Source organism: Hetaerina americana, unplaced genomic scaffold (assembly GCF_022747635.1).
Source record: "Hetaerina americana unplaced genomic scaffold, ioHetAmer1.1.p SCAF_8, whole genome shotgun sequence".
Classification (NCBI taxonomy): domain Eukaryota; kingdom Metazoa; phylum Arthropoda; class Insecta; order Odonata; family Calopterygidae; genus Hetaerina; species Hetaerina americana.
The window spans coordinates 38,241,156-38,264,178 of NW_027287427.1; the positions used below are offsets into that span (position 1 = coordinate 38,241,156).

General features: G+C 36.5%; 1 protein-coding gene across 1 annotated transcript in view; it reads left to right on the forward strand.

Annotated features, from left to right (window-relative positions):
- Pi3K68D (phosphatidylinositol-4-phosphate 3-kinase catalytic subunit Pi3K68D) overlaps nucleotides 1-18,921 on the forward strand; it is a 96,757-nt gene extending 77,836 nt beyond the window's left edge. The window contains exons 25-27 of the mRNA XM_071596706.1: nucleotides 9,035-9,231; nucleotides 11,771-12,096; nucleotides 16,463-18,921. Of these exons, the coding sequence (XP_071452807.1) occupies nucleotides 9,035-9,231; nucleotides 11,771-12,096; nucleotides 16,463-16,660 (721 nt within the window). The 3' untranslated portion in view covers nucleotides 16,661-18,921. The remainder of the gene's footprint in view (nucleotides 1-9,034; nucleotides 9,232-11,770; nucleotides 12,097-16,462) is intronic.
- The last annotated feature ends 4,102 nt before the right edge of the window (nucleotides 18,922-23,023 follow it).

Below are 23,023 nucleotides of genomic sequence, written 5' to 3' on the forward strand. Positions count from 1 at the left end.
ATGAAGCCAAGATAACCTTTGAAAGAACTCATTTTCTTTTAACTTAAACTGCGAACAAATCTGCACGCGAAGGCCCGTAGTTCGAGTGTTAGCGGTTTAGGAACATGTACAAACACGTCTATTTTGCAGTTTTTGTTTGTTTTATTTGGTGGCACCAGTGAATTTTTTATAGTGCTCATAAGTTTATTTGACGATCATCTCTCACAATGGCAAAAGCGATTTTTATGTTTGCTTTCTTAAGAGTCGTTACTGAAGCTCCGGGCCTACCTTCCTTCAAAATTGCCTCCCGTGTTTAAATATTTTGAACCATCTTTACAATAGGGGGCGACAAGCCTCCTCTTGCATTACATTCTCTTCGGATGACGTTGTGTTCCGGCGGAAACAGTATTTCAGTGCAAACTTTTGCTCTTCGCGTGGTACCTCCATAGTTGCCGTTGGCGAGCTGAGCGTTTCAACTTGCTCTTTTAAGTTCCGAATTTTTTTAATTTTATGACTCCTAAGATACATTGGACCAGTGAGGCCATTTCTGTGGATGAGGATTCTGGACCCCACCTATTTTCTGGGCATATCTTAAGCGAAATCTGTTATGGATAGCAAGCGTTCTGATTTTAGAGACATCAGAAATCCCTTTGTCCTATGGTGTACGATTTTATATATAAACCAGTATGCATAAACAGTTGGGTACTCAAGTTTTCTGAACAGATGCCAGTAGTTAATCAGGGGTCTCATATTTAAACCAGAGTCAAAGGTTGTGGTTGTCTTTGTGCGATTAGAATTGAAATTATGGAATAAAAGAATGGCATCGCATTTTGTGCATTTACTTTATTTTCATGTAGACACCAAAAGGAACAACGAGCATGGTGATTTTTAACTGTTGGCACAGAACAATATTTACCCGTGACACTCCAATCGGGAAGGATATTCAGTCATACTACGCGTTTTGACCTCTGGCCACGTGGTCAATTTGACCTGGAGTAGTTCCCAATGCACGGCCGAGGCGTATTCCTTGGATAAAAATTTGAAAAATTAAAAGCGTTCTTTTGCACGACCCTCTTGGGTGTTAGTCACTTTTGCGGGTAATGGACGTGCGGCGGCGGCGGCGGATAAGGAGCCGACGCTCCATAAGTAACCTCGATGTAATTAGGTGGCGCTGGATTGAATCCATAGGGAGCCGCACTCGGCTCGTTGTAGTCTGCCGTTGGTGGTGGGTGACCATTCGAATCTGTGGGGAGTCCACGATTAGGACCAGGCATTTGATGAGGTGACATTCCAGGATGCTGATAGTTGTAATTCTGAATCATATGAAAAGATTCATCCATCTTCGGTGCTGATGCGACGGTGATTACGCCGACAACCCTGGTAGCTTGGGCGACTCTGAGTTGCTGGACGGCTCTTTTGAGTCGCTGCCTTCTGTGCAAGATCAGGATTACTCGCAACGCAAGGCTGAGGATCCCCATGCAGACTACTATTATCACATAGATTTCGTACCCTGTAATGGAACGTGCACTTCAGTCTTAAGCTTTAACCATTGCTTGCACGCCCGTTAAACAATATTAATACTTTTTTGTCTACGTGATTTGTTTCGCTTTTGAGCGATTGCCAAACGTGTCCTAATCATGTCCTCGTCCTAAACTTTTCTTTGTGATGATTTTTGTGTAAGGTATTGTTTTTTTTTAGCTAAGGTCGGAGCTCCAAGTCACAACTCCGTAAAAAATCCAAAACTCCTACTGGAAACGCATTTTTTAATTTACCATGTATGGTTTATCATTGTCGAGTTATCAATGCGAATGATCACTTTTATATCCTAGTGTGAAATCACGCTAAGTGGTAACAAATCGATGAAATCATAGGGTTTTTTCCTTGATTTTTACAGTCGACTACGTGTGCGGAAGCACTCTACTCGGGTTTCCATGAACGAGAAGCGTATTAATGGTGTAGAAGCCACTTAATTGGTGTTACACATTATCCCAAAATGTGTTTGAAGACATTGTGTTGGCGTACGAAATTTTATTTTTTGGCGCTTATAAAGAATCGCAATACCCCAACCATGTACTAAAGTTTATGATAATGTTGCTCTCCTGTTTTATATTTCATGTAGCCTTACGTTTATAATGATATATTTTTCAGGGAATACGCACTTTTGAACATAGTTTCAATAAAAAATGCAAAAATACTCGAGCCTTTAATTTGCTAATTTGTGTTTTTTGGAGTATATTTTCAAAGAGATTGCCATCGGTTGTATTAAACCTAAAATTTTGATCTCATTGATGGTAATTACAGATATTTACTTAGTAAGTGCAACAAAACTTTGCAAAAGGAATCGACTGTTAAGGAAATCGTACTCCCTAAAGTGGGTAATGGTCGGACGGGGGTAAGGTCAGCCACTTGTACGTCGCATATTCCACCAGCTGTAACGCAATTTAGTGATTCAGAACGTCTCAATCCGGCTCGACTGGCACCTCGAGCGGCATGCATGGTGTTTGTGGAGGTAACTTGATATAAGGTGAATTTTTCTTCCCCTTTTTGGTATTTGTGAACTTACAGGAAGGCTATTGCTAGCTAAATTCAGATGAAGCGGAATACTGTTACTATTTTTTGTCGCGAGATCGGTCAAGTGATTGTCACGCTTATTTTAGGTAATAGCCTGCCGTGTCGGCAGTGACATGATGGCATTTGGATGAGTTATGCCGCCTACTCTTGTCTCCATGCTTTCTATACAATGAACGCGAACTTTTGCAAGGTAGTTTAGCGTGCCTAGACCCGCAGTTGTTGAAAAGATTATAGGAAGGCATACTTCAAAGCATAGACGACCCACCTTCTTCTTCGAAATAAAGAAGCAACCACTTTTGGCGAGACTCAAGATTTATGGTGATTGGAGGTACCCTCTGGTAAATCAACATGCGTCCGTTATTGCGCAAAATGATTAAATGAAGTGGACAAGCAAAGATCTCGTTTGATGTCAACAGGCCTGCAGTGGACGAAGGGAAGACGTTCGAGGTGGAAGATATTATGAATGTGTGTGTGTGTATGTATGAATATATATATATATATATATATATATATATATATATATATATATATATGTATGTATATTTTATATATGTATATTTTATATATGTATATTTTATATATGTTTATTTAAATATATGTGTTTATTTAAATATATATGTTTATCGAAACCAGGTTGTTCTATTAAACTTATCTAGTGGAAAATTGCTACTATATTTTCTTTATTATGTTCGAATTCTACCACCTCACCCCTGAAACTACTCAATTTTTTCCCTCCTGGATTTAGTTATTATTATTTGGTAGGCTACCGGTTTAAGGTAGTTTTTTGGATGAACGCAGACCGTAAACTCCTTCAATTCTTAGTCTCGCCTAACATGGAAAAACCTGAAACCTCACATTACACTAAACTATTCCGCAGATATTTTATCTCGCTTAATTCCATCCAAGATCTAATCTTTTTCCTTCCGCTACCTCATTTGCCTAACATCATCTCCGCTGTCACCATATGAAGAATTCCATCGCCAATATAAATGCTCTGCATCCATTTTCCCTGCCTTATTTAAATTTCGCGAATATTTATATTACGCGCCGAAAAAGATATCACAAAAGTTTGATAAGGGCGAGACTTTGACGTCAGTACTATGTGTGGCTGAGAATCGACAATTACACGTGGCCCATTGTTCTTATTTAGGCAGATTGTCGGCAATTCCAAATTTTTCTCCCTGAGAATATCGGTACTCGATAGTCTTATCCTAATCTGCTATTCATGAGGTCAATTAGCTGATCTTAGTGATTTTCCGGGGTTTGAATCTCCCGAGCGCACTGAATTGTCTTGACGTGGTCATTGAAAGTGTCCTGCGCCTGACTTGGGGATTATTTGTCTTTCGGAATTCTTTAAAACATTCTTTCTAATTCCTTTATTCGCTTCTTGTATAAATTTTGATTAATAATTAATTGTTTAAATAACTCCTTCCACCAATGGCCTATTATTAGCATAGTCGAAAACATAAGGTATGTTCATTCAGAAATGTTCATATATACTTACCCATGTTGTAGAGGTTATTAGAACCAGCTCTGCCGTGTTGTTTTTCCAAAATTAATAAACACACAGAAGAGTTCTTCAAGTCATCTCTATATCTCGACAGTCCGCCTCAGTATGTTTATCATGTGCTGATGGAACTGAATTGTCCCCCAATGTGATATGCCAAGAGTTCTTATCTCATGGATTGCGAAGCGCTTTGATGCTATGTATTTGTTCCTCCCCCTCTTATCACCCCTTCTTGCGTATTTTGAATCTATCGCCATTTTACTTCATTTTGCGTCACGATTGATTTTCGACTTTGTCCATTATCTATTCTCGATATCCACGATATTTCGGGTTGAAGACCCATAAACGGAAAAGTGATTCAGTATTCGTCTCGTGATAAATTTCCCATAAAATTCAAAACGTTGTGGACCGTATCCGAGCAATAAAAAACAACATTTCGCGTATGCCGAAGAATTAAAAAATAAATCTATTCAAGTATTATTTTTTTGTCACTAATAGTTGGCAATCATAAATTTGAGCCTTTTCGGAATTGTCTATGTAGGCTGTGACATTGTCATGATCATGTTATGGTTTTGATCTTTGTTTGAGAAAAGTTTTATCATTTGATTCCTTCATGAATGAAGTTGTTTTTTTTCAATGGTTGGAAATTTAAGAGCTAAAAGTGAGTGTTGAAGTTTGTTGTTTCGGCAGCCTCTTTGTCCAATTTCGTCAATTTAAATGACTGATCTGTCATTATGTTGATCTTTTAATAATCCCAACAGTTCATTGAGTTGGCAAACTCAAGAGGCCTTATTTTATGAAGAAATTTCAGCCTTAATCATTTTATGTTCGATTCAGGAAGGACCTGGGAACTTACCCGGTACTTTTCGGTCCGGGGTAACTTTGACATTCATCCGATTTCTAATATTTTACTGCGCGCAGCCTACGGATTCACCATAGATTTTGAACTTTCCCTGAATGCTATGACGTACCGTTTATTTCCGCATCACTTTTGCACTACATTAGCACCATTTTATTTGCAGTATTCGTAATCTCATAACACTTTTTCCTTCTCTACAGCCGTTCGAAATGATCTTTCTTTTGTTTTATTATCCCCCGTCGATCAAACTACGTATTGTCTGTTGGCTATTATGATATTCAACGCCTCTCTACGTATTAATTTCCTTTAAACATTTTTGTTGTCCTCCATGAGTACCCCGCAACGCTTTCCTCTCTCTCATAGCATTATTAACACCCGCCCCTTGGTCTTCGGCACTCCATATTCGGATCTGGAAAGCCTCTAAATGTGCCCTCATCCAATTTTCTCAAATTCAAGTGTCCAAACCAAACTTCGTTCGTTTCCAAAGTTTTCTGAATCTTTGTCTAAATCTTAACTTAAAAGTCCTTGTCACTAATTCCCTGTTCTTTGGTTTTTTTTCTTGTTTAGTCAATCCTCATTATCTATACACAATCATGCCAAATGTCGACAAAAATACGTGAATTCCACCTCCTTCAACGTATGCTTTCCTACGTTGATGCTTAACTTTACCTTGTATAAATCTTCTGAATCTCATCGCTTTCGTTATCTTGTGATTCTTCGTCCTATTCTCTGGCGAAGGAGTCGTAGCTACACTCAGTATAAGCTCTGTATTATTTTTAGAAATAAGTTAAACATGTTTTTTCACGGGTTGGTATGATGTTGGCAATATTGATGATGTGTGTGTGCGTATCATTATGCCAAATTTGACAAAAAAAACCATTTCACATCCTTTGACGTACACCATCCTACGTTGATGCTTAACTTAAACTTCTTGAAACCGTCGGAATTACATCACTTTAATTTTATTCATACTATTCTTTTTTCAATGAGTCTGTAACGTACTCTGCAATGCCCCTTATCTCTTGCTTGTCTAACTAAAGCTTGTTCATTTGCAAATATCTCTTAATCCACTCCTTGCTTATCTTTATTGGTTAAGTCTTCGGATTCGACTTTCAAATATAAACATTTATAATATAAATGGAGATTCCGATAACTTTAAACATTTTCTCCAAGAATAATGCATATCATCACATTCGCGAGAACATAAAAACATTTGGCGAAACATTAATACCTAAAAGCATTAAACGTATACCTATCGTGCCTTTACCCCTGTCCCCCATCCTCATTAGTTGTGTAGTTCACTAGGAAGTTCGTTTTAATATGTAAATATTCATGTTGAATCCGAAGATATGCCATTCATTGCTACTTCGTTCTTACCATTCCTCTCTTACGCTTATATCTGTTCATATTAAATGGTATTAGGGATAATAGTATAATTACCTTACTCTCGTGTCTTTCACTCCATTCATTGCCCTTTTACTTTCTGATTCAAATGGACGTGCCAATTAAGTTTCTCCAGCCTAATATATGCTGCAATCTTCCCATAATTTTTAACATCAGCGGCTTGACCCTCTGCTCTGATATGTGTTTTTACGAACCGTATGGCTGTAGCACGATCTGGGCTCTGATGTATGTTTCTCGAATGATATTCATTGAATTTTAGTTAGTTATGTCATTTTTATTAGCTCCTCCAATTACCTTTACTTTAATAGTGGAGATATCAAAGCCTTAGAAAATGATTCCGGATAATCTTGGCATTGATCACGGTTTAGATAAATATTTATTGCGACTCATTCATAGCATTTATTTCTCTCTGGGTTGATCTACTGCATTTTATCCTCTCTGCCGTTGCATGCCGATGTTTTCTCCGGAGACATCGGGTTCAAATGTGGTAGTCTCTCCAAAATTACGATTTTCGAGCTTTTTCCGGATTTCTGTGAACACTTCACTTCTTCCAATGTCCTTCCGATATATGTCGCGTCGGGAATTTCCCTTCTTGTGTATGAAACAGGGAACGGAATTGGAAGTGTGGACTTCTGAGCAGTTGTATCGGAACGCAATATAAATGAATTATTTTTCAATTAGTTTGTTGTTATTGCGTATTCCCTTGAATAATTTTATATAATTTCGTATATTGATTACGCCTGTATCTTCTTTCATGTTTATGTTCTCATTTCGCCGTTATGAGCACGTTATTTCTTTTAGGTTTTCTTGTATTTTCACCGGGATTGACTGGATTTGACTTCAGCACCCGAAACATTGCCCCACCCGGATGACACTTATGGGCAAGAAAGGTCAGGTTAATGCCAGGGTATTTTGCGCAGCGGGCGGGTTGCGGCTGGTTTGGGGTTAGAGGAATGGTTATAATTATGCCTATTGATTACGCGTGTGCCCTTTTGTCACGGGTGGGTTACCGCAGTGGGGGGGGGGGAGGCCTGCCACTTTGATTGTATCAGTTTCCATGGAAATTTCAATAGCAATTCAATAAACAATGTGGAAAAGTTCTGTGATGTGGATTGTATAAGAGTGAATTAATTGAATAAAAACATCATGAACACACAGAGACCGCAGGAGGGAAGGTATCATCATGGGTCCTCTCTAGCAAAGATGGTTTTTTTTAAGTTCTGCGAGATGTTCCGTTTACTGTCGATCTTTTGTTTCACTAGTTCCTTTCTCTGCTGACTTCCACCGTCTGCTTCTTGTATTTAATCGTTGTCCCTTGTAATTTTTTTAGAGTTCTTCTAAGATTTCTAAAACCCACAGAATTCAATGACTCAACAGATAAGACGTAGGTGATTTTTTTTTACTTTGGAAAAAAGGTGCATCTTATGTGCCCTCAAAAACGGCATATTAATATGTAATGGCTTACCACCCATCACCATATACGAGGGTCATCCGGAAAGTAGTACCCGTTCGTGAAATAAAAAGACAAAAGTAAATATTAACAAACATAAAAAATTTTATTTGAAAGAGGATACTTTAAACTACTTCTCAACATAATCTCCAAGCAAATTAAGGCATTTGTCATAACGTGTGACAAGTTTCTGTATTCCTGCTGCATAGTCCTTCGCCGCCAGCTCATTGAGATACGCGAGGGACCCATCTTGCACAAATTTTTGCATAATGCAGATGGTGTTTAACAATTTCATGAACAATTGTTCGAGAAACATTGGGAAAATGCTCACAGATGTCATCAATTGTGACGCGCCGATCGTTCCTCACGAATTCGTCAACTGAGCTCACCAGTTGGTCTGTAATGACAGACGGTCTCTCCGAACGCTCATCGTCGTGTGTGTTCCCCCTCCCCATGTTGAAGTTGCGACACCACCGCCGAACAGACGACTCGTCCATTACATTGTCTCCATACACCTCCTTTAATTGGCGATGAATATCACATGGGCGAACGTTTCTTGCATTGAGGAATTTAATCACTGCCCTCACTTCACAACTGGCGGCGTTCTCAATTTTTTTAAACATTGTAAACAATCACAGAAACAACACAGGCAATGCTAGCGTCACGCAACTTGGCTCAGAGAAGGCAGACAAGCCACTGAAGCTATCTGACCTCGTCCAGCGGCTACTCGCGTCGTCAGCACTTCATGCGGCACGAACGGGTACTACTTTCCGGATGACCCTCGTACATATGTCATGCTTTGATTTTTGGAAGTTTTATGATTGAGCCTCTGTTAAAAATTATTATGACCTAAAAGTGTGTTCATTATTTTTAATTGTTTAAATATCAGCTCCAGTCATCAAGCATGTTATTTTTGATGGGTCCTATACAAACATGTGTATATATTTGTGTCTATATGTGTGTGTGTGGTGTGTGGGTAGCGATAGTCCAGGGGCAGAACATTAGACTACTGACTGGAGGGCCTGGGTTCAATTCCCAAGCAAGCCTCTCTGGGCACCTGCAGTTCCACCCAAGCTATGTGATTTTTCAGGTACCTGATGTTTGAATTTCACACGATGTTGGGCATAGTACTGGGTGAAATCTATCATCACCTACCAAACCAGCTTTAGGGTTGATTGCTGTGTTTATGTTATCTATATGTTCACATTTTATCTTGAGACCAACTAATACTTACTAATACTTACTAGGTACTTTCTAATTGCAGTCTTTCCAGTGGATACCATGTTGGAAGGTCCAACATCAAGCAAGTGACAGAAAAGAGAAGGTTAGAAATAGAGCGCTTTCTCAAATCTGTGTTGAGTTTGGCTGATGAAATATCCCACTCTGACCTGGTGTATACATTCTTCCATCCCCTTTTGCGAGATCAGCAGGAAGCAGACATTGAAGCAAAAAAGCTGAAAGGTAATACTAATTTGGCATTGGCTTTATTTTTGTGATTCTATTAAATTTATGGATGAATTCATTAATCTTCATTTTGTTTAGTTCTACATCAATTTTTTTCTTCATAGTCTAAACTCTGGGTTCTAAAAAGATCTAGCCAAGTTTATATTTAATTTTAAAGGGGACAGATTTTAGTGGGTGACTGCAATCCTTCTAAAACTTTTAAAAAACTTTAATTTTGTTGTCTCCCTGAGTATTTCCAAAAATCGTGGTCATTAGGAACTTAAGAATTCCTGCTTGATTTTTTTATAATCATCCTACAGTATCACATCCTACAGTACACAAAAGGGTCAGTGTCTTTATTATGTTAATATCCCAAAATATTATGTATATGGTATACTGTACTATGAAGGTTGATGTCTGTGAGACACCATACATAGTGTGTATAAAAAGTATTGGGAAAAGTTTTGGAAAAATAGTTTTATTTCTGATATTGCTACAATGCCTCGATATTCTTCAAAGTACATCCCTTGAGCATTGACACACGCATTGCCAGTAGCTTTTCTGCAACTCAAAAGCTCCCTACTAGGTGGATTCCGGGAGGTATCTTATGGGTACAAGTGCTAGCATCTTTGATGGGACTTAGGGTTCCAAGGTGGTGTCCTTAGAGGGTGAATTTCACTTTTGGAATGGGAAATACTCTGCTGGTGCCAATTTGGGACTGTAAGAGGTTGGGGAATTGTTGCAATGTCAATGCAGAATTTCTTTGCCAGCAGTTACCAAACTCTGCTCGTGGTTATCCATCTCGACCTTCAGGATGAGTTAGAGCAGATATAGCAGATATTTTGCATTGCCAAATTGTCAGTGATAATGGAGTGCATTGATGTCTTATCAATACCAATTGATCTGCGATCATGCGCACACTTAACTAATGGTCTGAATTCAGCACTTTACACACATGTCAGGAAAAAATTGTCACTGATACTTTTTATACAAACCTTGTACAGTCAGATGTCAGTTAAGGATCTTTGATTTAGGAAGTGGGTTGCATGCCTGTGACTTGAGGCAGAAGTCGGTCACCAGCACAAACCGTGATTACCTTAGATTTATGGATAAATTAGCCATTATTTTATAACCTCAATTTGTAGTGCAGTTGGTAATTACATTCTCTTGTGTTTTTATCCATATCTTTATTTATTTTTGTGTTGAAGTGATGGGTGCTGTTGTGTATAATTATTTGTCCCTGTTGTACCACTATGGAATTGAACATTGAAAAACACTAGCACAAATGTTTGCTTTGTGTGTGTCAGTTCTTAAAACCAAGTGCACTGGTGTGATTTCCATCTTCTTTCTCAGCAATGTGACTTTCCTATAATGTAAATGGTATTAGTGTATCTTGTCCATTTTATGTTTTGTGAATTTTTTTAGCTCTTTCTTCACACTATTTATAATGCTTTCCAATTTAGAGGGGTAATTGTGAAATGATGTCTAGTATACAATATATAGTCTAGTTAATCAGTTTTTTAAAGTTAATTTTGCTTCTACTAGTTAATTCAGTGTGCTGCAGTCATCTTAGTGTGGTTCAACTAAATTTGAGAATTTTTATCTATCCATCCAGATATCACTGCATTAAAAAAAAGATGCTATTGCTTCTGTACACCTCACTTATTGACCCGTAACTTTTCTGCTTTGCCATATTATTTATTTATGGCTTTAAGGTCACTGAATGTAGCATCATGTGGGACAATGAATTTTTATGCCGTCTTAGCTCCATTGAAACTTGATCTCTTGATTTCCATGGACTGCACCAACTCAGAAATGTTTATTTAGTACTTTTTTTCACATTAGCATTTTATTCAAATAGTATAAGTGATGAAAGTATTTTTGGCAGTTTCATTTCTCTTTCCAAAAAATGGTGTAAGCATTAACACGCTGTATATACTGCCAAATTAATTCCTCTACATATTTAACATGAACTGCTCTCTGTTTCACCATTCTTCCAATAATTTTATCTCAATTAAATTTATTGTCCTCAGCCTTGTACTGTTTACTTCTTTATTTGTTTTCTGTTTTTTTTCTGTGTTCCAGCTGCTGGTATTTACATGATTACATTATTTATGTTATTATATTCTGATTTATCATTTTATAAATTATCATCATTCAACAATCAACATTGATTGTTGATTGTTGAAAAAATTTTTATGCATGTAACAAAGGTTTTGTGTGTTTGAATTTTGAAAAATGTGTTATTTTAAAATATGTGAAAATATACCATGGTTTTCAAACTTCCCTGCTTCCTACCAAATGTCTGTGCTTTCCTTATGTGTACACTTGGACTAATTTGATGAGAAACACCTCCTTAGTTTAGTTATACTCATGTTGCAACTATTTTCATGAGTGCTTGCACATGGAATTTCACTTTGGCATTTTTTTAGGTTTCTTTATAAATTTTCATGTTTTTGCTGATATTAGCCGCACATTGCATGATGGTTGCCAGTAATTTTTGTTGTGACTAACATAACACATTTTTACCCTGGTCAAATACACCTTCATTTAAAAGAACCAAAAGGCCATAACAGACAGCCTGACTCTCCTGGAAATGCAGGATTGGCTTCATTTGGAGGTGTCGTGCGGGAGTCTCGAGTCTCAGCTGGTGGCGCAGCAAGAAGCATTGCAAGATTAAAGGGTCAGCTGAAGTTGTCCATCTCGTACAACCGAGGGGCATTGTCTATAATGGTGCACCATGCTCGGTCACTTCCGCTGGTGGGTGCCAACCAAGAGCCTTCGTCATATGTTAAAGTCTACCTCCTTCCTGATCCAAGCAAAGCCACCAAGAGGAAGACGAAGATTGTTCGCCGTAACTCTCATCCCTCTTTTATGGAAATGGTAAGTTTGAGTGAATTTTTCTTGGGTTCTCCCCAAAGTTAGATTTTTCCCTTTATTCTTGTTTCTTTGAGATAATCATTCAGCATTTTGGTGTTAGTCATTACCTAATCCTGTATAAGTCTTTATTATATGATGTTAGATTTGTTTGGAGATAACGCATGTAAAAATGAATGGGTTCATAAGCAGCATTATCTGAAAATTCTTGTGGAATCCATTTCATGTGTGTGAATGGCTGAGGAGAGTTCTCACTGGACAGTCAGCCAGTATTGCCAGAGCCAGAAGCCCAATTCTTATGGTTTTTCTCACTAGGCACTCACTTTTTTTCACATCTTGTTATCTCCATTCATCCATTACCCCACAATCATTTGATTGATTTCCCAAATGACCATAGTCCTGTTAATGGACTGAGCTAATAATAGAGGTATTAGGGATAAGTTATAGGGTGTGCCCATTGCCCAGTCTGGAATATTGAGAATAACAGGTATCATTAGTATTGTCTCCAATGTGATGTTTAGGGAAGGTTGCATTATTTGGTGGGACCTGCTGATAAGATTCTTATGTACTGTATTTCCCGGCTTATAAGATGTATTTTTTTACTTCAAAATGTGCTCTAAAATCAGCCTTTGGCTAATGGGCTGGTTGTATGCAGGTATAATCTGTACCTATAATCACTAGCTGATTTGCCAGAAAAATTCCAAATGGCATGTATTTTTTCGTGCATCAGGCATAGGAAATAGTTGTCATCATTACAAATGTCTATAATATCACTATTTTGAGTCTGTAGTAAGTAGCAGAGTTTTAATATTTCATTGAAAATACTAATTAAAAATTCCCAAGTAAATTGTAAATGTATACACTGTAGCATGGTTAGTTTCATCTCACATGTGGTGCTGTCATTAAACTTATTACACATTGGGCTAGCAGAGATTTCACCCCTCTGCTAATACATACTTACATTTTATCTCTCTCGATAAATTCAGAGTCTATAGACATTCAACCTTAATTAGTATGAGAGTTTTGTGAAGGCTTAGAAAATGGTGGCTTTTGATACAAATTTTGATAATAACAAAATAATAGAAACTAAGCATTGCATAAAAAGTTAAAATGATAGTAACCTCATGGGATCTTAAGAGAGAAGATTTTCGTACAATATTACATTTAAACTTGAATTCATGAATTACAATTCAGGAAATGGAAACAAGGTAGTTGGAATGCATTTTGGCCCAGCAATGACAAATTTCTGGGATTTTATGATGAATAGCCATTGATATAGTTTATAACTGCTAATTTTTTAATGTAGTAATCCAATTTTTTTCGTATTTAGTGTTAACATCAAAATAATTTGACCTTATCTATCTGATCGAAATACTTGTCGTGAATTCTGACCTGTAAAATCAGTCTTATAGGCTGGGAAATATGGTAGTTATTGTAGGATCCGCTATGCCGTTGGCTCTTGCTATCACATTTTTTAAGAGAACCAACATTCTGAATGTATTAACCATTAAAACATGGAAAATTGGATTGACCATCTATGACAAGGTGTAGTTGTAATGTGCATAATATAACTGTAAGGAATTTTTGATGAAATAACTTATTACTGTTCTCCATATCTTGTTGCTAATACTTATGGGAAATCTTTAATTTCACCAATGTTATGCATTTGTACCTTTCATTTTTCAATATTATGAGATTCATTTAAATACCGTGATAGACATAAATATGCATACAAAATTTCTGGGCATGGGTGATCAATAGAATTTTAAAGAATTTACTTGGACCAAGTGGAAAAATTGATGAATGGGGACAGGGAGATGATGAAATTAGAAGAAAGATGGGAACAATCTCTAAAATCTCATAAAATGCCCAATAAAAATATCTAATGCCACAAAGAAACTAAAGCAAGAGTTGATTAGAAAAGGACAAGGAAAATTTGTTACTTCGTCCTGCACTATAATTAATTGAGTGATATCAACGTTTACTTTATGTTCATATTGAATGAAGAATTAATCTTAAACAAGTCCATGACATGTATGCCACGCTCTCGTCTCATTTCTTGGAAGTCCTGCGAACATTTCAATTTATATGTAAAAATGAAGTTGCTTGACAATGTTAAGTTCTTGTTAAATAGGAAAATACTTCTATTTTTCACCAAAATTTCCAAAATAATAAAAATACAATTTTATTACTGGAAAATGTCTGATGATAATTTCTGCTTGCCATTTATTTGTAGAGAACTTTTGGGGTTCGCCGGAAATGCTAAGAAGCAATAGAATTTCTTGCAAGTCCCACATACAGGGTTCGTCCGGAAAATAAGTGTACTGATTTTTTCCCGCCGCTCCAGGCGCGCCCAGCACCGCTCTGGGGGGTATGTTGGCAAGCGACGCTGAAAAAGGCAGTCGGCTCTGAGCTGTGGTGTAGTGAGGAGCTCTGTTAACGCGAACCTCCACGCTCGACCCACGTCACGGAACGCGATGCCGAAGTTTTTGGAGCAGCGTTATTCCATCAAATTTGCGGTAAAGCTTGGGAAATCGTCTACCGAAACTGTCGGTATGATTAACCAGGCTTACGGGGAGTCAGCCATGTCCAGAAACATGATCTTTCGGTGGCACAAGATGTTCGTGGAGGGCAGAGAAGAGGTCGACGACGAACCACGGCCTGGACGCCCATCAACGACGGACCACGGCCTGGACGCCCATCAACGACACTCACCGACGAAAATGTGCGAAAAGTTCGCGATGTACTGAACTCTGATCGTCGTCTTAGTGTTCGGATGATAGCAGAGCAGTGTAATGTGCCAAAAACAATAGCGCACGAGATTATTAGGGAGCAATTACAGATGCGAAAAATTTGTGCAAAGTTGGTGCCGAAAGTGCTCAGTGATGATCATAGACTCAATCGTTTGGAAATCGCGACACAACTTGCGGATCACTGCAAAAATGATCCACATTTTTTAGAGAACGTTGTTTCGGGTGACGAGACGTGGATCTTTGAGTACGACCCGGAGTCGAAGAGACAAAGTGCGGAGTGGCACACCCCATCATCACCCCGTCAAAAGAAAGCTCGCATGAGCAAATCTCGGATCAAGGCGATGCTCATTGCCTTTTTTGACAAAAGGGGAGTCGTCCACTACGAATTTGTACCTGAACGACAAACTGTAAATGCTGCATTTTACGTCCAAGTGCTCGACATGCTTCGAAAACGAGTCGCCCGCGTCCGGCCAGCGATCAAAAACATCTGGCGGCTGCATCACGACAATGCGCCGTCTCACACCGCGCTTGTCGTGTCGGACTTCTTGGCCAAGCACGGCGTGGCAACCCTGCCGCACCCGCCCTAGAGCCCGGACTTGGCACCACCGGACTTCTTTCTGTTCCCGAAGATAAAGAGGAGTTTGAAAGGAACGCGATACCGGACTTGGGACGCCGTCAAAGAGGCCGTGACGACGTGTCTTCGAGAGGTTCCCGATGATGCCTTCGCGGGAGCGTTCCAGGAATGGGAACGCCGCTGGAACAAGTGTATCGACTCACAAGGGTCCTATTTTGAGGAATATTAGCTTAAGATATGTAAAAGTGTAATAAATTTTTTTTCCTGAGCTCAGTACACTTATTTTCCGGACGAACCCTGTATGTATTCAAAATTAACAATAAATAATACCAAACTGAAACATTAAAAATGTTCTAATGGTTGGGAAAATTTACTGCTACTACCACTTTCTTTGTGTAATTTTGTCCATTTATCAAAAAGTTTGCTCTACTCTTGAGTTAAAATTTAATTAAAAAAATATATTTCTCCTTGTTTCTTATTCCAGCTCTTATTTTGTTTCTAATTATGCAAAATATGTATTCACTCCATTTTGATAACATGGCCACCAAAAGTTTGAAAACAAGCATCACTAGAAATGCAGGTTGACATGGTGTGACAAAAAATATAACAGGACTTAGTATGTTTACGGTTATTCATTTTTAACTGTATACAAAGAGTTTTTTTGTAATTCTTTGCTTAAGCAAGATATCATTTGAAGTAATTCTGACATTTTTATTTGAGAAGGTATCCTTTTACTTTAAAATTTCATTGTTTTTACTGAAGTGTGCCTACTAACGTCTGGACAAATTTTGATTTTGGTTTTAAACTGAACATGTTAAAGTGATAACCAAAATATTGAAATCGGTTGGGACTAGGTCCTTAAAATACAGACGAGAAAACAAGGAAAACATTATACCAAGGAATGCCTTAACTAGAGTCCACCGTATATTAATAAGTTTGTGTTTTACTCTAACGCTTAACCTCTCTGAATAATTTTAATGTGCACCATCAAATGGTGGCACTTTTTTACTGTCACTCATGCGAGATATGCCTGCTCTCTACACAGATGGAGTACTACCTGCCACTGGATACTATCATGCTACGCACCCTTCAGGCCACTGTTTGGAATCATGATTCATTCCAAGAAAATGAGTTTCTGGGTGGTGTTTCCCTGCCGCTAGATTCTCTTGGTTTGCCAAATAGCACCACTACAGAGTGGTTCCCACTGGTAAATGTGCACCGCTATTATTTGCGGGATCAATGAAAAGTATTTTCGGTTCAACTTATTATTTTGAGATGTAAATAGGATTATAAAGCTCTCCAAATTACCAAACTATAGTACTGTGTTGCGTGGAATCTGCAGGGCCCATGGATTTTTAGGGACAGTTGTTAAATATGCTCCATAAATGTTTCATGAAATTTTACTTTGTGTGGGAGTCTGAATGGATGTCCCTTAAAATTAGGAAACTGTGTGACTTGTGTCTTATGTTCTAAATTGTCATTTTTCTAATTTAAAATTAATTATAAGTAATCAGTCTTTGTTCAACAGTATTTGCCTTCATAGATTACAATGGTAGTTTTTATTGCTTTGAGATTTTGGTTTTGACAAGAATGTTTTATGAAGTGATTATTCTAATAATTTATGGTCATTTAACCGTCATAAAATCATGCTGTCTATTGAAGATTCAATCCTGCATTAATCACCCATAATTATTATCATAGTTCTTGATTTATGTGGGAGATATTTCCATTATGTCAAATGGGGCATTAACTATGCAGGAGTAGTGGTAATCGAAAGCTGCAATGCTTTGAATTTATTGCAGAAATTTATTTAACAAAGTATGCATGGTCAACTGTTAATCCATCTTTGTTACTCAACTTTTGTTTGGTGTGAACCTAAAATAGTTTTTTTCTGAATTTATTGTTGAAGTGTCTTTAGAACCAAAATATTTATCTTCAGTGTAAATGAGATATGTCTGTTCGTGGAAATATTTTAATTTTAATGAAAAGCCTCTGATTTGTAATTTATGGTCAGTTTTCACTGTTTACCCGAAGATGTGGATTTAAAAGATAAGCTATTTGTAATTTAGTTGTGAAAATAATCATTTTTTTCGGTTGGAAACTCAAGTTCAGCCTTGGATCTTTCCAGTCATTGGAAGTGCAAACATTAAGCATATGACCCAAGTGATAATTATGCACCAATAATCTCCCGCTGAAACTTCTAAATTAGCAAAAACAAATTTTGAAGAACCCATGATTTAAACATTACCTTGGTAATTTTATTTTTGCATGTTATATTTTTAAGCTTTATGGGTGGTTAATTATTTTAGTTCCATTTCAATTACATACAACATTCGATGATCATTTTTGATCAATAAATAATGACAATGATATAAATTGTCTAGAAAATTTTTTTATACAAAAATGAATTAATTCATTTAAATAGAGATTGATAAATTAAATAAATTAGTAAATAGTCTTAGTTTTACCAAATGCCCAATTTCCTTTAAAATTTCACGGCAGCATGGATCCAGCATTTAATCTAAAGAATGTGAATTTGTTCCTCTTGCCAGGTTAGAAAAATCAGAATGCATAACTTGAAAAGAAAGACTAATATTTGTCAGCATTTATGTTACCAATGATTTCAAAGTACATAGGTATTTATGTGTATTCATAATCTCAAAAATAAGAGCTTAGGAAAATTTGTATGTTATTAAGTTTTTTTAGTTAAACTTCAATGCTAAAATGTTAGAAAAGAAGTGTATTCAAAATTGTAAAATGAATGTATTTGTGCTATTAGCTGCTGAGAATACTGAAAACTTACTCGTTTGCCACCGCAAGTTCATAAGCACTTGTCAAGGAGTACTCTGATTTTACATTGCAAATTTATCTCTGTCAATACCAGTAATTGAAGTTTACCAGCTACTGCAAAATCTTAAATAAGTGCAAAATTAGTTTTCACCTGAAATAAGTTTAAAGGATATCATTGCTCTTGTTTGTTAGTATAGATTCTTGTACATAATTAGGTTCCTATTTGAATGTATGTTATCTAACTTATTTAACTGAAAAGTTGTTTCTTCTCATAAATTTATTTCCATTTATACATTTATTCTCAGGAATTTTAAAATTATGCATACTTATATTCATTAATTTTTAGTCACACTTATAAATTCCAAATTGTTGAATTTATGTTTGTCTGAAATTTTCTGTGTGAAAAATAACTATCCTGTCAGTGAAATTTTTTGAAGAGAATATTGGGCCTTAAACAGAGTATGATTACAATTAAATTGAATTCTATCTCTGGTTGGAAGTTGAATCGTGCACAGTCTCAATACCGATATGAGCATAAATGATTTCTATGAATAATATACCAACAGTTTTTCCTACTTTTGATGAAATATTCTGGTGAAAGTTTCAGTACTTTGAAATATCCAAAACTTAAAGGTGAAATTTTGTTCTAGTTTCATATGAAATTAAATTATTTAGGAATTTGTTTAGTAAAAATGTACCATAAATGACTTGCTTCCATTGTCCAATCAATGTGATATTTTCATTCGCATTATGTTCTATTGTCTCTAGAACTCTCTAAAATTTTTTTATGGAATTGTTGCTTTTTTGCTGTAAAATTTCCAGTGGTTGATTCGCTTTTTAAGATTCTCTTGAATATTTATTGCTGTTGATCATTGAATCAAATGTAATCTTCCACATGTGTATATATACAAAGATATGATTGAGATCATGATTGAATTTCTGTAAAACTCAACCATTCACGTGTTAAGTTTTCTAGTGTAGTTGATATACTTATGTATATACTATTTGATTTGGAAAATGGTCTTCACTGGACTTCTTTCCATGAGTCATTGTGATATTACAATTGACTTTATGTATTGTATGGTTTCATTTTTAGTGTGTGAGAATGTGTATGAAATTGGCAAGTGGTTTGTGGAAATGGATAATTGCATTAGATTGAAAATATTAATCAACCAATATTTTGATTTTTGTATATATTGGCAGTCAAAACAATGACATTTTTTAAGGGAAAAGTATTAGTTATAAAATTTTCAATCCTGAGGATTCCATGTGTTTTTCATGAGATTTTATTCAATCTCTATTTAATTTTTTTCTGTGACTTATCCTATATTGTCATAAACTGTTAGATATATGTGCTTTTAATTTTCAAATCTTATTTATGATAAATATTTATTAAGAGTTAACTGGATTAATCATGTAACAATCGTAGATTTAAAGCAGGTTAATGTTGAATTTGGCATTGGAACCATGGTGTTTTTTTTCCATGAGTTTCAATAGTTCTTTTTTTGAAATTATTACATTTTAGAGAAGTTACCTTAATGTTGAAATTATTTACAAAAATAATTTAAATACTTATATTATTTTTCATTTGTATTTCGTTGTTTTAACATCTTCTTCATTAGCTATGATGACATTGTGAAATTGATATTGCTAATACATTTTATTGTCGCTAAATGTTTTTCAGCGGCATTGCAGAATTGATAGCTATTTTTGATCCAAACTTGTGTGGCAGGGTTATATTCAAGGGCAATTGAAACTTGATAGTCTAAGGATACTTCCTTACAGAATTTATGAGTTATTTCACCACCGTACATTGAAAATTGGGCAGGATTAATGGCAAATTATCTTCATATTTTTATCTTAATATCTTCAAATATCTTCTGGAATGCCAATTTATTTCTTCCAATAATGTTTTTGGAAATTTACGATGTATGGTAACATTTCCTCAGTAATAATTTGGCTCTACAATTTTCATTTAAAAAAATTGATTTTTTCATGAAAACCCAATAAAATGTGTGATACTTGTCTTTGCTTTTAATGTGCTCATGTTGGAGATGCTGGAGTCATTTTGCATTTATTTGATTAAAAATTTTCTCCGTGAAAACATTGCTTGAATAATAAAACAAAAGTGTAAAAGAAATGGATATACATAAGTAGTTTCAAGTTAAGGTGATGTTAATAAATACTGACTGAAATAATGCCTTAAATTCAAATTAAATGTAGCTGTTAAAAAAATTATAATAAGATTTTTATCATATTCATAATTAATGCAATGACCTGGGAATATCTTTTAAATGTCTATCCTGATTCAAACTTTTTTGTAACAGATAACAAAGATCTTTTATATGCTATTTAATTTACCATGATTTGAGTAATGGTAAGATCAACTGGCCTTTTTTATAGCACAAACATGTTAGACTGTTATGGGAAATGTTTGTATTCTGCAATGGAATCCTCTTGAGAAAGGCTTGCTGTCATATTTCAGTTTCCAAAATAGATTACGAAGGAATTTTGCAATGTTTTGTATTCAAAACTTTTTGTATGTTCTTGTCATAAGAGAAAGTTTTCAAGGGTCAGTACAGTGAAATGTATATTTAATAATAGATGACTGAAAATAAATGTGAACATTGTTATAAGCCAACCTGAAATTATTTTAATAAATTCCTTTCTTTACCTTGATTTACCATCAAAGATTTGTGGAGGCTCATAATTGTCAGGAGGTTGCCCAAAGTTAGGTTTTTGGTTATCCCTGTACCTGGAAAATTGATTAAATGTATGTATAAATATCAACTAGTAATTAGTTATTACCACTCATAGTGGGCAAATTTGAACATAAAATTCTATTGTGGGCTTATCAGATTAGAGAATTAATGATAAGAAGGTAAACAATGTTTGAAATGAATATATGGGTCATCATTAGCTTTATAATCCAATGAAGCAATTTTGTGCACCTTTAAAACTTTGTGCACAATTTATTCAGGTTAAATGAATACTATTTGAGAAATGTTGAAAGCTGATTTATTTCATGTATGGATAAGCAGCCCACAGTGATTCCACTTGACAGGAGTGAAGCCAAAAATCATGTGGTAGTTTGACATTGGTGTTACATACTATCGGTGAGTTTTTTAACCTTTTTTTAGTACTTCTGCCATGTAGGTGCGAGGAGTGGCATAGATGAGATAGATCCCTCATCACTGGCACTGTTGGGGATCAAGATGGTGCGAGGCCTAACGTACTGGCTTCCCACCCAGAGGGCCCGGGTTCAAATCCCGGCGGTGTTGAATATTTTTCAGAGGTATCTCGATCCCTGCTTGAGGTGCTTTGTGGAGGGCACTTTGAGTGAGTACACCGTCCGTCGGATGGGACGTTAAGCTGCGGACCCCTTGGCGCCTTTCATAAAGAGTAGGCTAATGCCAACGTCGGGTTTCTCTCCACCCTTCATCCTTCCCTATCCATCCCCTATGGCGCAAAGACCTAAGCAGTCGCCTCCCATAAATACTACTACTACTGGCACTGTTGACTGAAATATGGGCCTCAGTAAATTATGAATCAATGGATTAAATACCATATGACTTTCCACATTGTGTTACTATGATCAATAACCTTTCTGTAGCTGTTTAAGCTGCTGTTTGCTTAAATCAGAAGTTTTCATGGTTCTTGTAGATACTGAAGACAATTGCATTTTTGAAACTTCAGTAGCCAAAATCAGTAATTATGTTGCAGGATTTTTCTTTGCCAATTCAATTTATTTTTAAAATTCAAGATGGAGTCCATAAAAATAAATTAACTTGATAATTAGGTTACCGGAAAAAAATTTCATCCAAAAATAAATGCCATGAAGGATTTCAGGTTTTCCCGGCGTATGGTATTCAAGAAGTTCTCTCAGGTTTCCCACCGGGTCAGGTTGCAGTACACTGACGTTTCGAAGGCTGACTCTGCCATCGGCTTCACCCTGAAAACGATGGCAGAGTCAGCCTTCGAAACGTCGGTGTACTGCAACCTGACCCGGTGGGAAACCCAAGAGAACTTCTTGAATAAATGCCATGCTATTATTTTTTTCCACTTTTAGCTAAGTTGGTAAGAGTATATGTACATTCTTACCCAAGTAGTAGTAGTTTTGAGGGGAGGCGACCGACAACTGAGGTCATTTGCATCATAGGGGATGGACAAGAAAGGATGAAGGGTGGAGAGAAACCCGGCGTCGGCATTGATACTTTAAAAACATGGTATGACATACATGTCTCATACTGTAGTAAATATATATTTTTAATTTGAATACCTTATTATACCAAACTTACATAAGTTATTCACTTCATTCATTATGTCTTTGCTATTTAATTCATTATTAGTACAGATAATCTACCAGTGAAGGCAGATTTTGCATGGGTGCAAGCTACCCAATGTGATAGCGACAATTCCATTTTGCCTTCTAACGAACCAACCCAACTTCCTATTCTAACAATGCTTCTACTCCATATGCTTCTTTCATCCCTTCATTACAGTGAACATTCCTATGCTATTCCTGCCCCTTCCTCACATGCCTAACATTCACAGTCTTCAACGTCCCATTACCAATCAAAGCACTATCTGGGAAGACACCTTCGACCAAAATGGTCAGAGTAGTAGGTGCAAAGGGAGAAGGATGCATTAGACAAAGAAGGGAACAGGAAAAATGAGTGCAAGATATAATGATTGGCAATGGGATGTTGAATACTGTGATACAGGGGAGAATATTGGGCAAACAAGGAAAGGGCAGGAATAGGATATGGGTGTTGGATGGAATGAAGGGAGGAAGGAAGTATATGGAGAAGAAGAG